This window comes from Athene noctua, chromosome 1, assembly GCF_965140245.1.
Source record: "Athene noctua chromosome 1, bAthNoc1.hap1.1, whole genome shotgun sequence".
In the NCBI taxonomy this organism is placed as follows: Eukaryota; Metazoa; Chordata; class Aves; order Strigiformes; family Strigidae; genus Athene; species Athene noctua.
Genome location: NC_134037.1, coordinates 246,376,481 through 246,395,164, shown reverse-complemented (window position 1 = coordinate 246,395,164; position 18,684 = coordinate 246,376,481). Strand labels below are relative to the sequence as shown.

At 39.7% G+C, this 18,684-nt stretch overlaps 1 protein-coding gene across 1 annotated transcript; it reads left to right on the top strand.

Moving 5' to 3' along the window:
- The first annotated feature begins 299 nt into the window (after positions 1 to 299).
- On the top strand, positions 300 to 17,264 carry FDX1 (ferredoxin 1). The gene is made up of 4 exons (XM_074915894.1): positions 300 to 522; positions 7,054 to 7,178; positions 9,951 to 10,080; positions 14,726 to 17,264. The coding sequence occupies exons 1-4, from the start codon at positions 356 to 358 to the stop codon at positions 14,838 to 14,840; spliced, it is 537 nt and encodes a 178-aa protein (XP_074771995.1). The 5' UTR covers positions 300 to 355; the 3' UTR covers positions 14,841 to 17,264.
- Positions 17,265 to 18,684: the final 1,420 nt, after the last annotated feature.

The window sequence follows — 18,684 nt, the reverse complement described above, 5'->3', positions numbered from 1 at the left end:
AGGTCTTGTGTTTGGGAACCAGAGAGCTTTCACCGGCCTACAGCGCGGTCTGAGGGAGCAAGAGGGAAGCGGAAGGGAAGACGGTGGCGAACAAGGCCCCACCGCAAGCGCCGCCTTGCGCCTTTTCCGTAAGGCCCGGCCCCTTCCCTCAGCGCATCGCCGCGCACTTTGCGTAACCCCGCTCTTCCCGTCGCGCGGTCCCCTCTCACCGCCATCAGGAGGGGGCGGGACATGCTCTACGTAGCCGGCTGCGAGAATCGCCGCAGTTCGCGCCGGAGGCGTAAGCGGCGGGACTTTGCCCCGCCCCTCCCCCGGTGCCGGCGCGGAGGTCCCGCGCTCCCGTCCTGCCGCCGCCATGGCTGCCCCGGGGCCGGCCCGGCTCCTGCGGGCCGCTGCCGCTTCCTCCCGCCGCTGGCTCTTCTCCGCCTCGCCGGCAGCCGGGACGAGGCCGTGCCGCGGCAGCGCTGCCGCTGCCGTGAGGGCAGCCCGGTTGTTCAGCCTCTCTGCCCGGGCGGTGCTCAGGTAAGAGGGCCGGGGCCGTGAGGCGCCGGGCGAGCTCCTCACGGCGGCGGCCGCCTTCGCGCCGCGGCAGCGCCGTGCCGCGCCGCACCGTGCCGTGCCGGGGCCTCGGGCACCCGGGGCCAACGGCCGCCTGCGTGCCGGGCCGCCGGCCGAGACGGGCTGGCGCTGCGTGACCTTCCCCCGGTCGCTCGCCGCGCCGCGGAGCCCCGCTGTCCCGGCCCTGCCGCTGCCTGGCCCGCTCGGGGCAGGTCCCGGCCTGCTCCTCAGCCCCCTCACGGCCGCGCTCCGCCACGGCTCTCGCCGTCCCGCCTGCGGCTGCTGTGGCGGTGGCACTGACGCGCTCTGCTGAGGGACCTTCCACCGGCCTGACGCCCAGGGCGGGTGGGGAGAGCTGTGCCCCGCAAGGCTGTGCCGCGGGCTGGTGACGGGAGGAGCCTGCGGGCCTGCCCGGCTCAGGCGCCGCACCGACCCCGCGGCGTGGGTAAGGCACAGGGGCTCGGGCCTGGAAGCTTGCAACGTTACGGAAAGCTGAACTGCGGTTCCCAATATTCAAACTAGTTTTCTAAAACGCCGTGACCTTACCAGTGGTGCTTTTTCATGCAGTGCAGAATTTTATTTTTTTTTTTCTGGTGAAAGTCTCCTAGCCTTCTGGTAGAAAGTAGAGCACGTATCAGCGAGAACTCAGTAATGAAGATCTTTTCTGCCTTTGGTATAGCTTTTCTTTACTGAAGGCCACTTGTACATCTAAGTGTGCAGAACCCCTCCTCTCTTCACCAGTATGTATGAGTTTCAGAATGCATTAAATCTGTAGATATTTAATATTCCACAGCCCACAGCTACAGATTTGCCACTTGGTACGTGTAGTCAGACTGTGTTTATGCATGGTCTTCTGGCTTGTATAGTCAAAGATAGGTCAGAGTCTACAGTTAACTGTCAGCATTTAAAATACAGAAGCTTTAAAAGCCTAATTTTCTTGCTTGCCAGAGAAGTTTCTTTGACTTGGAACAGGACCTGCACTCGGCTGCCCAACACCAGGTGGTGTAGCCTAGCCTGTTTCCAGATGGTTGGGTAGTGCCCTTGCCATCAAAGTTGTTTCAATAATTTGCTTTTAAACTCTCCTGTATGTGCTCTCTTACTTTGTTCCAGCAGATACTTTTAATGTGGAGAGACTAACTTTGATCTAGGACTCCTATATGAGATAGGGAAGTTGCTAGTTTAGATCTCTTCTCTGAGTGACCCTGCTTAAAAATAAGTGTCCACTGAATGATTGCCCTGGTGATCAGTTATTGTGAGGTCCCCGACTCACGGTTTTTAATTCAAAAAACCAAAATACCTTTGTGAAGTATTTTCAAGTTTTTAAAAGTTAGTAAAATTACTAAACAGGGTAAAAATGGGAGGGAAAACAATACTAAAAAGGGAAAACATTCCCTTACCTTAATGTGTTAATGTAAGATTTGTAATCCCTCAGGTCTTTAACAGACTGAATACAGATTGCAATTTATTCACATTCATTGCCCAAGCACACCAGCAAAAGAGCTCACTCAAGCAAGTATCTCAAATGTTTTGTTTATATATTCTATATAACCTGGCTGAGTGAGTCGGGAGAAAAAGAAAAATCCTTGTTTCTTTCCTATGTTAGCGTTTTCTCCATTTATGTGCAGGTTATTTTCTCTAGTCCTACAACTTCTGGATGTTGTATTTGAGACCCAGATCCTGAACTTTGTATAGTCAGTGTTATTCCAGTAAAAAGATATAGTATTGTTTTTATGTGTAGAGTTAACTGTATTTGTGTCTAGAGCATGAAGACCTAGCTGTATAAAATCATCAGCTGAGGTGATTCCTGTGAGCAGAGGTTTCCAAGCGTTTCAGTGAAACATCAGGTGTTACGTTTTAATTTCCGTTTCATTCTTTCTCTTGCTCCATTTTTATCTGCTATCCTTCATTTTATGGTGAACAGTAATTATCTTAGAATTCTTTTATACCAGTTCAGATAGCTGCACAGTACCTTTGGTGCACAACGTAATTACTGCATGCTTTAAAGATTAGTTCAGATTTATAACTTCCGCATTTTAATTGAGCCCTGTATAATAGTTTCATTCATGAAACTCTTCAGGCAATTAGGGAGGGCTGTTAGATTTACCATTTAATAAAATATCTGGTAATAATAGAGTTGGTCTCACCATGTGCTACTCCAGGCTACAGTTGTTATCTTTGTTTTGTTTGGAGGAATGTAAAAGGTGTTTCTTAACTTGAAAGTAATAGCTGAAGATTCAGAAGGATACTTTTTTTTAAGGGTAGCTGTCAGGAATCTTGCAGTACTTGCTCTTTTTTGCATGGGAGGGACAATGAACAGCATTTACAGTTCTCTGGTGCTCTGTGCATTTGCAGTATGCTTAATTTAGGGTAGTGAAGCTTGATAACAAAGCTGATAGTACTGTAGCAACCATATCAAGAAATTAATTGTGTTTTACATCTGGTAAAAAGGGTTCATCTGAGCGTGAATTGGGATATTTGTGCTTTATGCGGATTACACAAAATATGTTTTGTTCTTCCTGAGGCTATTTATAGTTCCATAGACCTGGCATGTGTTTCATGTTAATTGTCTGTGACTAGTTCACAGTATGGTGGTGTTTGGTTGGTTTTTTTCTTCATGCAAACAATGTCTACGTAGACAAAAGCCATGTTACTTGAAATTTATAAAGCCTGAATACTGTTTCATGCAGGTGCGTTGGTTATTTTTTAATGGTATCTCCCAGTTATTGAAAAGATCTGCACAGTGTGTGTTTTGAATGTCTGATAAGTCTGATATTATGTACACACACTTTCACCACTCAGACTCATGTACAATAAAACCTCAGTGATTTTTTTTTTTTTTTTTTCTTAATTAAACATTTTGGCTATGTGAAGAATGGTAAAGATGGCAATAGCAGAAGAACAGATCCTACTGGAAGACTTAAGGCTATCTCTAACGTACATGAAACTAAAAGTTATTTGTAATTATCAGCCAGAGTGAATTAGGTCCTGTAGAAAAGATTAATTACTGTAGTGATCTTTAACAAAAGTTGGTGACTTAATGGTGGTACTTCAGTTTGTCCCCTTGCTGCATGCCGCACTGGTTAGGCATGCACAGCCATGCTGCAGTTCTACAACTGCCTGAAGCTCATGTAAGATTGTTACTACTGAAAAGGGAATCCCATTCCTCTTTCCTCATTTTTGTTGTGGGCAGTGGCAATTCTGTCAGTTTTGCTTGCTGGTTCATCTGGGACTACTTTGTTTCTATGGTTGATTTTTTTCAGACAGATTATCAAAATGAGTTGACTTGTGATAGTATCGGTGTAGGCAGGGCAGTTTGGAGTGTGAATCACCCAAACCCACATTTTTATATTAGAAAGAGATCAGTTTAAGATGATCATGAAGTTTAGGTTATGTTATTGCATTCTAAAGTTGTAGTAACACAATTTTTTAAAGCTGATGTAAATTTCATTTAAGGGGCAGATCTGACTGTGTACCGGTTCTGACATTCATATGTGAAGGTTGAGTTTCAGCCAGTTTTGTCTCCAGAGCCAGTTTACTGCATGACAGTGTGAGCGCTGGAGATAGAAAGGAACAAAGGAGGGAGGGCTGGACTGTTCTTGTGACACTGTGGAGTTATGCCAGATTAAAGTGTAGGCACAGATGAAGACAGTTTCAGATGTATTGTGAAAATTGGGAGGGGGAAGACTTGTCTTTTACAAAGGTTCCACTGATCTAATGGATGGGCAGACATCTTGCTGTTCAATCCATGTGTAGTGCTAGGTCCTGAATAACAGGCCCTGAAACAAAGATGAACCTCACAACCAAATGTTATCCATTATTAGTATCTGATAATTAGTAAAATCTGTATTACCATTAGCGTTTATTATTAGTATCTGATCATTAATGAAATATGTATGTTCATTAGTGAAAGATGTAGTTTAGACAAAATATAGTCAGGAGTGAGGATGAAATGTTGTGAGACTGTATCCAACTTTCTTTGTATGGCCTTGTTCAAGGCTGAGAATCCAAGTGTTTGACCTTGTTGGAAACTCCCTTGGTTCTCCCCCCTGCACCCCTGAGCTCTGGCCAGGCCTTGGGTGGAATCCAACAAGAGGATGAAACCAGATGTTTCCACTCAAAACAAAGGTGCCAGTCATTTTGACTTGCTGATTTTTTGGTATATAAGGCTGGACCCTCTTGCAGTGACTTTGGATGCCTCAGCTACAGATGGATGCATCACGTAGGACTTCTCACGTGCAGGTAAAGGTACTCCAAATCCTTGCTGCAGCCAGGGCTCCCCTGGATCTGGATGTTGGTAACGTATGTAAGTGGTGATCTATCTTTCTTAATCACTGTTCTCCCCATCATGTAGTAATGATGAGGTGCGTTACCTTGCTTATTCTTGTTTTCTATAATTTATGTAGTAATATCTAAGGATACTATTTTGTATTTTTCTTACTGGTTATTTTCTGTGTTACTTGGTTATATCCTTTAATTATTAACAGTAAAATAAGCCTACGCTTTTCACTCTGGTGTCTGAGTTGAATTGGCATCCTTGATCAGCAAAACACCATATTTCTTGTGATCACCTCATCCTATAATAAAGGAAAGGGTATGTTTTGGATATTGAACAAATATTTAGTACTTGCCATGTCTATACCTTGGGCAGAGAATGCCTATAAATGAGAGTGTATCTTGCATTGTGTGTCCTGTCAGGGTTGTGGTTGTCATGCTGACAGAAAAATTTCAGTAAAGGAGGGTGTATTTCAATGAGTTCTGGAAGGACTTTTTGAAGCAGTTTAAAATTACACTGTCAGTAGTTTACTTTGACTGTCAGAATGTGAATCTATACCTTTCCAGATGCCATCTAAACCCATCAGTCTTGAGCTACCAGTGGAGGTGGTGAATTTTGTACTAGTATATTTAAGAAGTGAGTGCTTATTTCCTTGATTGTGTTGTGGAAGGTGTTAGCACAGCAGAGGAGCAAAATGAAGACCAGAGTGGTAACTTAAACCCCCATAGAATGGTTTGCTGGAGGTGGTTCTTTGATATTACAGGTGACTGTGCAACATGAATCACATGTTGTAAAGATATATCTTTAAGGTTTCTGAATTTTATTGTAGTGCATGCTTCAGTTGCATTCTGTAGATCAACAAGGTCAATCCTTCATTATTGATGATAATTTTGGAATGAATTTGTAGTTAATAGTAGCTTGTGGCTGCCTTCTGGAGGATGGACTGAGGGATGATATGACAAGGATTGAACATGACATCATAATGAATCATGGCACGTACTGGTGCCAACTGAGCTTGCAGTTGTGGGAAGTAGATTAAGTCTAGAGCAACAAACATTTGTTGTTTTTCAAAACAAGCTAGGACTCAGATGGCTAAAAACACATTTTCTTTTACAGCCAGTTCCAAAAATAATCTGTTCACTGATGCTTCAGTATGGCCACTTTCAAATTCAGCTCTCCAGGTTAAGAGTTTTCCAGGGGGGGATTTGATATTCAAGCTTGTATGCGTTCCATATGATAAATCAATCACTCAAGGCCCACACTTGCTATAAAGATTAAAGGTAATATTAAGCATGCTGTTCTTAAACATGGATTTCACACTGAAACATAGATTTTTGCATTAGCTTTTAGTTTCTCTGTTTGTATTCTCATCTCTTAACAGGTTTCATCACAGTCCAACAAGTTTTTCTTGTTTTGCTCACTTAGTATAGGAAAGAAAATGATTGCTTAAAAACAGACTGTATTTTATTTATTATTATATTAAACTTTAATTTGTATGTGAACTAACATAATACAGGACACACAAAATCCTGTTTTTTTCCATATTAAAAGCTTTATTCTTAAAGTTCTATGTAGACTGCAAGAGACTTGTTTTTAAGTAAACATAATAATCTGAAAAGCAAAGCAGGAAAATACAAAACTTTCTCTCTTTGAAGTCAGTGTCAAAACTTTGAACTTCACTAGAATTAATATTTACAACATGAAATCCTAAGAGAACCTGTTGCACAAAAAAAGCAGAATGCTTCTGGAGTATTTCCATTTTTGGGGAGGAGAGGAGATTTAAATTGTGGAACTAATAAAGTAAAATGTCTTAAGCTCTAAGCAGTAAAATTTGTACTAAATGATAATGATGAGAACAAATAAAATTTTATAAATCCAAAGCAAGAGTCTGCAGAAAGGTGTGGAGAGAAGCCTTTAAAATAAGCACATTTATATTGTGCCTAATATAAAATAGCTCCGAGTCTCTTTGGTGAAAGGCAAAACATCAGGATCTTATATAGCTTCTAGTGACAAAACACAAACCAAGGGTTTTTTTCTTATTTTTCATGGTCTTTGTTCAATGTACAGCAATAAATGCCTGTACCTGTTGCAGCTTCTAAAAGCCAATAACTTAGGTTTCTGTGGTCTTAGAGTTGATAGTTCAGTAGTATTCAATCAGTTTTAAAGATATAAAAATTTCTAGAACTCCTGCTTTAATTCCATTATATACTTTTGTTTTTCAGCTCAGAAGATAAAATAACTGTCCATTTCATAAATCGTGATGGTGACAAACTAACAGCCAAAGGAAAACCTGGGGATTCACTGCTGGATGTTGTTGTTGATAATAATCTAGACATAGATGGTTTTGGTAAGTAGATTCACTGTATTCAGTGTCTAGAAATTGAGTTACCAGTTTATTCATACGTATTTATAGAATCATAGAAGCATTTAGGTTGGAAAAGGCCTTTAAGATCATTGAGTCCACCTGTAAATGAATATTTGTGAATTTATAAAATCTAGCTGTACTTTATTTGGATTTTCTCCTTTTTTTTTTTTTTTTTTTTTTTTCCCCGTGCAGGTGCATAGAGTATTTTGGGTCAAGTTCTAAAAAATTACTTGGGGTGAACCTTGCTTGAATGTTAAAGGAGAGGAATGTGTACAGAGTGCTGTGAAGGTGGAATCTTAAAAGATGCCACCTGCAGACTTTTCTGAGCCGATAGGTTCTGGAGGCAATGCAAAACTGGTGTATTTCTTACAATGTCTGGTTACTTTTGTAGTGCCATACTGTCTCTCTTACCAGGTTTCTTTGCAGCACAAATTGCTGTAGTATTTGAGTGCTCAGTGAAAGAAACAACCAAATCCACATCACTTGGCAGGGAAGAGAGCAAAAAGTTTAATTCTTGTTAAAGGACTGGGGTAAAGGAGACCTAGTGAAATTGTAACTTGGTACTAATTCTGTTTAAAATCAAAATAGGAGGAGGTTATAACACCTGTATTCCTTAAAACTTCTGCACTTTACATAGTTAGTTCCATTGAAGTTGGATTCTGGACATTGAAAGCCATGTTATTGGGGAGTGGCACTTAAGTACCTCAGGACAGGTATTTACATGAACATGAGCTTAAGAATTAATAGTACAAACTAAAGTAGGAAGTGGAAATACAATTTTCGTGAGTGAGTGTGTAGCATTGAGCAATTGGAGAGAAAAAAACAAGTAGGCTAGTGTAGCACAGTTTGAAATCTGAGGTGTGTTTTATTTAAGTGCAAATCTCACTGTTAGTCATAAAATCTTTGATAAGATTTTAAATCTCAGACTTCAGTCTGAGAGAGCTCTTACGTCTAGAGTTGCATACAACTGAGGAAGAAGAATTGTCTTGTGAACACCTGTAATGCATTGTGATAACTAGCTTTATGTATCACTTATTGAATGTGTCATATAGACTTATGGCTAGTCTGCTTGTATTTTCCAGTAAATATTCTCTGAGTTTGGGTAAATACCAGCCATGTTAAAGCATTGTGGTAAAGTGAGGAAAAAAACATAAATAATGCTGTCAATAAACAGAAGCCAAACTAAAAATTGTGGATGCTGTAACAATCTTTAATTATAACATATGCCAATCCCATTTCAATAATCATTTGTTAATGAAACATCATACTAGGACAGAGGAATAATGCAGTATAAATAATGTGCAAATGTATGCTCTGTGTTTAGGAAAAAAAGTGATGAGGAAAAAATGTAAAATGTAAGTCTTACCTGTTTACTTCTATCACTAGGGGGCATCCCATGTGCAGTAATAATAATAGAAATAGCTTTGTATAGAGACTTAGAAAACTGTCGAATGATTCAGCTGCACTCAGTTTGTTTGCTACTGCTAGCTTTACAGTTGCAAATAGGCTGCTCAGTGTTTTTTTTTTTTCTCCCCTCACCTCCCCCACATTAAAATGCTTAAACCACTGATATGACAAATTTTACATTATTTGGCACTTTATTTAAAGTCTGATTTTTTTCACATGCATTTTTACGTACTTGAAGACATATTTAAAAAATCAAGTCTTCCAAAACAGTGTCATGCTCACTTTGAATATATGCTGTTGATACCATTACTACATTTAACAGCGCGCTGCTTTCTGTATCGTTCCTGTGGTCTGATGATGAATCCCATTGTTTCTTTTCATAACAGTGGTTATACATGCAGCTTTGCTTCCTCTGTTTCCATACGAATACAAGGTGACGTGGTCACAATGCTCTTGGTTTTGCTTTCCCTGGAAATGAGTAAATAAATGAAACTTGACTAATGTATTACCTGCTTCTCTCAACAATTTAAATCAGAGGTGGGGGTTTGTGTGCCCCAACCCCAATCTCCATGCAAGTATGAAGAGTTCAGCGCTCTCCTCGTCTTGAAGTTGCATGTTTTGTTTCCAACAAAGTGGAGAACTCCGTGCCAGGCCTATACTGTGGCAGAGACAAATTTGTTAGTGCTCAAACTTTTACAGTCCTCTGGTGACCTAACTGCTTGAGCAGGTAGATGTGGTTGATGCTTGTACTTTTCAACCCTTGCAAATTATTAGATCCTTGGCTTGAGCTGGATCACCTAGTAATACACATAGGCCTACAACACAGAGAAGACCCTCTCTCTCTAGCCTGACTACCTTTGTTGCTGCGAATTAGTGGTTTTTTGAGTGAGAAGAAATATGAAGTATAAAATCCCTCCTTCCTGTACTTCTGAAGAATTTTTTGTATAGCAGGTTTCTTCTGTTGAACTTCTTGAGAAAACCAACTCAAAACCATGGGAAAGAGGGATAGAAAGATCAACCTTGAAAATAAATTTGATAGTGTTGACTGACAGCATTGTTTTGCTTTTGCATTCTTATAGTAGAAAACTTTTCTCTCTTTAAATGGTAGAAAGGGAATTAAGTATTTTAACTGTAGCATTCAAGTAAATCTTAATGTTGTAGGAACTGTAGCAATACTATTGACAGTTGAATGCAGAGTAGATATATGAATGTGGAAATATATGAAACATTTTTCTAATCAAAAGATACTGCTTCTATTAGACAAACACATTATAAAGGATTTCTTCTTAATCTTCTGCTGTAATTTGAAACTTTGATTTTCTGTTAACTTGATTTTTTTTTCTTTAGGTGCGTGTGAAGGAACGCTAGCCTGTTCCACTTGTCATTTAATCTTTGAAGACCACATATTTGAGAAACTAGATGCAATTACTGATGAAGAGATGGACATGCTGGACCTGGCATACGGCCTCACAGAAACGTAAGGCAATATAACACTTCACTACATCAAAGAACAGAAAGAAGGATTTGCTGTCCAGTATTCTTAGAATGCCTTAATCGGCTTTTAATGAATACCTAGATTCTGTTACAGAAATGGGACTGCCAAGTTTAAATGTTGTTTATCTGAGTTCATATTAAAAAGATGTCAGTATTGGTTTTGTAATTGAAGAGTGGTGCTTGCCAATACTGCTCTTCAGAGGTGTCTGATGCAGAAGTGTCAGATATTGGAGTGACCAAAAACTCAGTTCCTTCAACAAAAACTGCTGGTGCTCTTGTGTGTGAATCTTCTTATTCTTGTTTCCCTTCCCTTCTGGTTTCTGTCTCCATTAGTCTGTAGCTAGTTAATAGATTTTATGAGTGTGTTTACATTAGTATTTTAGTTTTGGTCAGATCTTTTTTTCACAGAATCATAGAAGGGTTGAGGTTGGAGGGGGAACCTCTTGAGGTCAGCTGGTCAAGCCCGCTGCCCAAGCAGGGCCACCTAGAGCCCATGCCCAGGACCACATCCAGACGGCTTTTGAATATCTCCAGGAATGGAGACGCCACCACCTCTCTGGTATTTATGTACATTGATAAGCTCCTCCCCTGAGCCTTCTCTAGGATAAAGTGTCCCACATGAGTGTCCCTACTTTTTGTGCTTTGACTGATGTCAGAGTGCTCTTGTTGCACACAAGCCCTTTTGGGTAAAACCAGTCCTAAAGTGTGCTCTAACTGCTAACAGGCATTTCAGTGCATAGGATTAGACTGGTGATAGAGTCTAAAGTACCTTCTGTGCTACATCTCCCTCACGGTCACACCCCTTGTAATTCGGGTGTCACACCCTCATCACAGACCCATTCCTAGTGAGCTGCGCTACTTGCTGGTGTAGATGTAGCCTTTATCATAGAACATACCCACATGAAGGGTAGGCAGCTATGCCTTACAAGGTTTCATAAGCCCTTTTCTTCATGCTTCAGTGGAACTGCTTGTTGAAGTTTTTGAGCATCTTTCTGATTAAGTCAGAGCGCTATACACCTGGCCTGTATAATGTTTTTATGTCTCTGAAAAGAAGTACTCTGAATTAACTCGTTTGTCTCCTTGTACTAGTAATGAGAATCCTGTACTAATCATTTCTACACGAGGGTGCACTGTTTCTTGCTTCAGCCAAATCTTAACTTTTCTGGGAGGTTGTGAAGGCAAAGAAGTCAAGGATGGAGAAACTTTCTTTTGTTTTATCCCTTTTCCCATCTCGCGAAAACCTTTTCAATTTTGAAAAAATCATAAGCCTGTTAAGTGTGAATGTACTTCAGTCTCACCATCAACCATAATTCTCCTAAGAAAATTTTACTTTTTGTGTTCTGGGCTGAACCAATTCCTAGATATATCCGGAGGCCAATGATCTTATAAAAACCCTTTTCTTGGGCTATCTTTTAATTAAAGGTTTAAAGCAAGTAGTTTTTACTGAAGAGCTGGAAAATGGTAGAAAGACAGAGCTCTCTGTTTAAATATTTCTATTTTCTCTCAAAGTTCTTCAGACCAAATTAAATTTTAGACCCTCTGAAGACACTTACTACTTCTGTCAGGTTTTTGTAACATCATGTGTTCTCCTATGGCCAGGATCTTTCATATCTTTGAGAGGGTGACTTTTCTGGATGATAGAGCTTTAGTGCCTGATATTTGCTGTAGGTTACCTGGTCTCCTGTGCTGATATAAACTTGCATAATGGGGTTGCACTACTATGTTCTGTCATAAATGTAAGGATAAAAGCTTTTTATTGTCAGTGGCTCTCTGTATTTGGGAATGCTTCAGCTAGCAGCTGCCATGAAAGCTCATGGGTTTTTTTAAAATGAAAAACTAATTAGAAAAATTAAATTTGCTTTGATTAACTGTAGAACTAGGGATTATGAAAAGTAGTAAGATAGGTGGGATGCAAACCCTGGCAAGTTTAAATATTTAAAAAGAATACCTAATTAAAAAATAAGCTGAGAAACAGCTTGCTAAAAAGCAGAAAAATATTTTTGTTTCTAACCTATCAGAAGCAGGAGACTTGTCTGTATGAAGAACCAGCGGGTGATGTAGAAGGTGTACTTAAAATATAAAAAGATAACATAAAAGCAAAGGGGTTTTTTTTGCATTGTTGTCTCTAGAGATGTCACAGGGTATCCACGCACTGGAAGGTTTCTTTGCGGAGGGCTTCCTGGAGTATCTGTATCAAACTGATGTGTCCATAGAAGTAGTATTATAGCAAATAAGTAAAATGAGTAGAAACAAATGGTAATGACTAGATAGCATTCACACAGGAGTTCTATAGGAATTCAATATGACATTTCTGAACTACTGTCTGTGAGGCTTAATTGGTTTAAAACTACTTCCACATCAAAGTAACGGAAGGTAGCAACCCAACTTTTAAAATGAGATCATAGGAACTGGAGAACAGTGAGTCTGATTCCATACTGGACACGTTAATCATGTCTACGGGTTGCTGCTTTTTTACAGTTTCTACTACATAATGGTAAGGAAAGAATTCAGCAGAGCTTTTGTAGAGGAATGTAACAGGTACGAGAGCTCTTCAGATGAGTCACTGAGCATGAAGAAGGATCTTAGAGTTCATGTAGTTCACTTAGGTCCAGAAATCCTTTACTAAGTTTTGAGTTGCAATGGGATAAGAGCAAAAGCCCTGTAAATGATAAGTAACTGGTTTAAAAACAAACATTTCTCTTTTAATGAGGTAGAAGTATTTGGCTGTCTGGTAAGAGTATGTGATCAACAATGATCTAAAAGCGATTGGTGCTGGGTTTTACGTAGTGAGTGCATTTGTGACAGACTTGGGAAAAGAGAATTAAGAGTAAGGCTTGTGCAGAGTGCTGTTACTCAGTGCAGTAAAACTGAGAACAGTCAGTGAAGACATGCACAAGGATTTTGTGCCATTGGGTGATAGGAAACAAAGTTTGGTGTTAAAAGGTGAAGATAAATGCATATGGAGAAGTGGTTTTGGTGTTCAGAAAAAAACCAACAAACTAAACCAAACCAAAACCACCACCACCAACAAGAAAAACCCTGCCAAAAAAACCCAAAACAAAGCAACCTTCAAACCTCCAAAACCTCAAAAAGGTAAATGGAACGTTGGCAATACTTGATAGGAACAGGTAGAAAACCAGAAAATATCATTACATGACAAAATGGGGATTCGCTATATCTTTATACTTGTGCAGCTCTGACTTCCTGTTTTGTTGGTTTTTCTCTTTTATAGTAATAGAATGAGAGCAAATAAAGGGAAGGCCTGTAGAAGTGGTTAAAGGGAAGATGGCTTTTATGTGGGGATTGACTAAATCATTGGGGGGGGGAGTGTCAAAGCTTCTTCAGTTTTAAGGGAGGGGGAATCTGTTTAGATATCTATAAAATTGTAAATGCTGTGGAAGAATTTGAATAGGAGACGATAGTTTGTTTCTCACAGTGTTACTTAGTGCTGCCTATTTTTTTTTGTACTGCTGTGTAGCAGGCTCAAAACAAAGGGCAATGTTATACATGTGAAGTGAATCCATTGCTGCCCTGCAGAGTACATAAGCAGTTGGTATTGGTCTTTAGTGAAAAACAGACGCTTCAGTAAAATCAAGCCTTACGGACAATGCTAAATGTAAATATCAGAAATTGCATCTGTAACAGATTTCATATATATTCTTATGGATGCATATTGATGAGATTAAATCTTCTGGTAATGTATGTATTTATACATACATTTGAAGTTGATGTCTGCAGTCATTTACATAGAATTATTACTTTTGGGTATAGTATTGAATTGAGAGCTTTAACAGCAGTTGATCACTACATGCTTGAAAGAATTCTGTATAGATATTAATGTAGTACATTTTTTTTATATCTCAGCCTACGTTCCTATACTAAGTAATTCAACTGCTGCTACAGAACATTGCCCATCCTTACTGGTATTAGTATTCTATACTTAAGTATCAAGGTGTGGACACTGAATTAAAGATATTCCGGCAGTAAAAGTGACTTGTGATGTCTGCAGAATTTCGTTGTGGTGTTAATTTTTTTTATTTTGATTGCTCACATACAACACTTTTTCATGCGAATGATGGGTAGAAAACCAAAGGATTGCATCTCCTTAGGTGCCATGAGTATTTTATCCTTCTCCCTGTGCTTCCTGTATTTTCATTCTAACCTTTCTGGCTTAAAGACCCAAATCATGAGTTGTTCAGTTTGAAAACATTGGACCCTGGATGGGGGTTGCTTTTCCTGAAGATTTTTTTCAGATTCATTGCCTTTATCTCTTCAGAGATGTCCTTGGGAGATCAAGTGTTATTCCCTGCGCTTGACTGAACTATTAGTGACCCACCAAAAATGGAAGGGTCACCATTACTATATGTTGTCTCAGCAATTAGGATGTTCTCAGTGTACAACTCTCCAATGTACTGAACTCTATTTAATGTAAATCATGATTATTGCCAGGTATATCTTTGCATTTACACATGCAGTTCACTACTGGTCTTGATTAAGACCATGCACAAGAGTGGCTGTTTCCAGGTCATAATGTGTTTGGGATGGCTGAATGTTGGAGGCATAAGGGGGTAAATGCTGTGAAATAGATGATTGGGTAAAACTAATGACAATGTCGTATTTCCCTACAGATCACGTTTAGGCTGCCAAATCTGCTTGAAGAAGTCAATGGATGATATGACTGTTCGAGTACCAGAAGCTGTTGCTGATGCTAGACAATCAGTAGATATGAGTAAAAACTCCTAAAAGAAAGTATCTTGGGGGTTTTAAAGAAGTCTAATTATTTTTATAACTTATTTTTAAATGTGTAATTAAATATGGAAACTTACATAATTGTGAGTTATTTTATATGACTATCAATATTAGATTAATGCTATTTTAATTTTCTTTATAGAACCTCCTATATTTTTACGCTTAAAATGCAATAATACTTCTTACAAGTGATCATTGGATTATAAACATTAGCAAGTGTACTATGGATTTCATATAACATTATTCTGCCAAAACCTTCAGTGATGTTTGAGAACTCGATCACTTCTGCAAGACTTCTAAAAAAGCCTGAGCATTTCTAGGTTTCAGATCTGGTGTATGAGAGAACAAAACTTGTCAGACTGCTTGGGGTCTTTTTAAAGTGTTGTTGTTAAACATGGTATGCTTGGAGCTAATTCACATGCTCAGTAAATATCATACTTCCTCATCAAATAGTGGATTTCCAGACTAGAGTTTTGCCAACTTTGGAATCTTAATGAGATGTGACAAATTTTATCTTGCAAAAATAGTGTTATAACCATTCAATCTAGGGGCTAATACAGAATATTAGCACCTGCAGCTTAATTGTTGCAGTGCATCTCTGTTGCCCAAATGAGAAGTCAATAAACCTCAACTGTATTTACGTTTCACTACACCACAAACATGGGGATATACATGTGGCTTAGATAAGTAAAGCCTGGGAGCTGTCTAATAGCAGAGTGTAACCACTGGAGGTAACTGTAGATTCTTGCTGTTCTCTGAAGATGGCTGAGTTGGGATTGAAGAGGGCAATGTTTGCCAACATAAGATTTGTTCTGAAATCTTTATCCTTCTTTCAGTTTTGAGCTTGTTCAGAAGCTCATCAGTTCAGAACATCATCAGTCTGATGTTAGCTAGGGCATTCAGCTTAAAGAGATTCCCACATTCTGGGCCTTGTTCTCAGGACCACTTCAGTAATGGCTGATACGAAATGGCCAAGTATATTCCATAATGATGGACTAGGTTCATCAGAAGGGATAGGGAAACCCCCATGGTGGCATAGCATCTGGACTGATGATGAAGAGCTTTCAGCTGGATCTTGTTTTAGTCTTTCTAAAGTAGACCAAAATAAAATGAAGTCTCTAAGAGTCTTATTCTCTCCAGTTTTTGTTGCCTAAATACTTAAATGAAATGGTTGTCACCAATACAGTAGTTGTTACCCTTATAAGGTTATTTATTTTGAGTGTATTTACATAACATGTTTGTTTACATTTGAATGATCTAACGCATTCATTAATGCCTTATTTGAACTGGTGACATTGACATCTAGACATCTTTTCCTGCATTATATTTATGGGAGGAAAAATACTATTTTTCCAGTGTTTAATATTGGGATTTTTTGAGTTTCATAAGAGAAGTTGTCCCCCTTTTTGTTATAAAAAGAAATGTTTTCTAGAACTGTATGGAAAATAGATTTAGTTCAGATTCTTTGATTTCCTCTCTGAGTAGCTCTTACTTTGTTTTCTGGTTGCTTTGGACTTTCCCCTAAAACAAGATATACTTCATGTGGTCTGCTCAGAACGTAATCATACAGGGCTCTTGGAATACAATTCCTATCTCGTCTAATCCAAAATATGACTTCAAAGTTGAAATTTCCTGGCTTTTTGAAAGACAAAGAGAGCAAGGTCGGGGAGAAGGGTGGAAATTGAAGACACATTCCGAAGATACTGCTGTCTTCTTCTCCAACTGCTGTGGCTCTAACCATAATTTAGAAGTTACCCTCCCACAATCAGGCACTAAGGTAAATCAATTCTCACTTTGTATTGCTTTTGTCCTAGGTTCATTTATATACAGTAATTATTATTAAATCTTGAACTTTTTTTAACGTGAGACACAGCTCTAGCTTCCAGTAGAGGAAACTCAGGTCATAACCAGATGTACTGTGCATTTTTACATCAGAAAGAACTCTGAGGTTTCGGTATAGCTGTGGGATTTAGAGGTAGATCTTGGTTTGTGTTGGGTTTGGGGATTTTCTTGGGTTTTGTTGTGGTTTTTTGTTGTTTGTTTTTACGTAAAGCACCAGTCACTTCTTGTGGGAATCTTGAAGCTCTTACCACTGTTACACAAACGTGAAACAGCTCTCATGCAACAGTTCTTTCTGAGCCAAGGTTGTTTCATTGTGCGTTTCCTGTGACAGCTTATTACAAAGACTTTGACTCTCCTATAGTGTGCTTGTGGAAGGAATTATTTAGTACAGCACAGCAAAAAAGGACACTTCAAAGTTAATTTTGAATTCTAGAGGTATCCCATATTGCATGCAAATGGAAATCTCAGAAAGCAAAGGAACTAACATGTAATCCCCAAAATGCACAGCTCAGAGATACCTGTTTCATTATTGTCAAAATGATTTGCAAATAAATCTTATTTTATACCACTTTCTGACACATCTTGTTTGTATTGATTTTTCTTCCCTTTTTTTTCCAAGCCATTGAATCTATTCCTGGGTATAAAATGGAACTTAACAGTTAATGATGCAAAGTCAAGTGTAAGTATGGATTGTTGTGCAATGGCACACAATTAAAGCATCAAAACTAGCTACATATATATTTACTTTGTCCGAATAAAGATTAAAGGTAACTCACTTTCTAAAAGCATTTCCTTTCTCTGTTAAAACATGGGGTCAGGGGAACTCTGGTCTCTCTCCCCTGAAAAAGAATGAGAAAATGGGAACTGACTTTATTCCCTTTGATTCTAAACTTAAGGTTATAATGCGTGCTTGCAGTCTGGGGCAGAAAGAGTCTTATTTCACAACCACTGGGTGGGGTGGAGGGGAGGTGCTGCCTTCTGATTCCTGGGGGTAAAAAGGTCCTTTGGGTTTGCTTGGTTTTGTGAGGCAAACAGACCAAAACCATCCTCTGGCAAAAGAAAAGGTGTGGTAGTCCCTTCTGCCTTCCTGTGTGTGGGAGCTTGTCTGTGGCTCTAGGTCTTGTCCTTTCCCTTCCACCCCCCGCAAACTCCTGTTGGGTTCAGGGTCCTGCTGGCTTCTCTTCTGGATGAGGGAAGCTGACTGCAAGAGCCAGCAGTCCCCATCTCTGTTTCTGTGACATTTTGTGTCTGTGTTTGTGTGATGTCTGAAGGGGAAAGAAGGAGGTGCCTCGCACTCCCACATAACTGCATCTCGTTCTGTGGAGGGAAGTTTCCATCAGGTGGACTGCAAGCTGTTGCTGGGGAGAGGAAAAGGCAAGTTCACCAGGCAGATTGTTACTTCTTGGACAGAAAACCTCCTAAGTATAAAGTTCACCATTTTTGGCTACAGGGCTCCACAAGATTTAAGACAGTTGTGTTCCAACTTAATTCACATCCCTGGTGGAGGCAAGTTGAAAAGGCCATGTCCAAAAAAGCTGCAGTGAAAGTGGCAGGTAGACAAAAAAAAAAATCCTTATTGCTTGGGAGAAAAAAGGAGAAATCTTCAAAGAAGACGACATGCTCAAGCTGAGTCACTGAGACGTCAAATACCAGAAAATGTTGGGAAGAGCCTGCAGCTGCTGTAGGTGATTTCTCCTCAAATGATCTGAAAAGATGTGAAAGAGGAATAGGGATTTCCTGCTTCGGGGTGGGGGCTGTTGGCTCTGTGGGTGGCTGTGTAGATCTGCATGCTGCTGTGGGCTCTAGTGCCTCTGTGTTCTTCCTCTCCCTGTTGCTCTGCCAGCAGAGCAACAAAAAATGTGGTCCATACATAAAATAACTGGCATTAGAAGTGACCCTGAGATGTACTTTCTAATCTACTGGCCACCACTTCCTTTTTTATGAAGTTAAACTTTTTTTTATGTGAACCAGTCCAGATTAAAAAAATGGCTTAAAA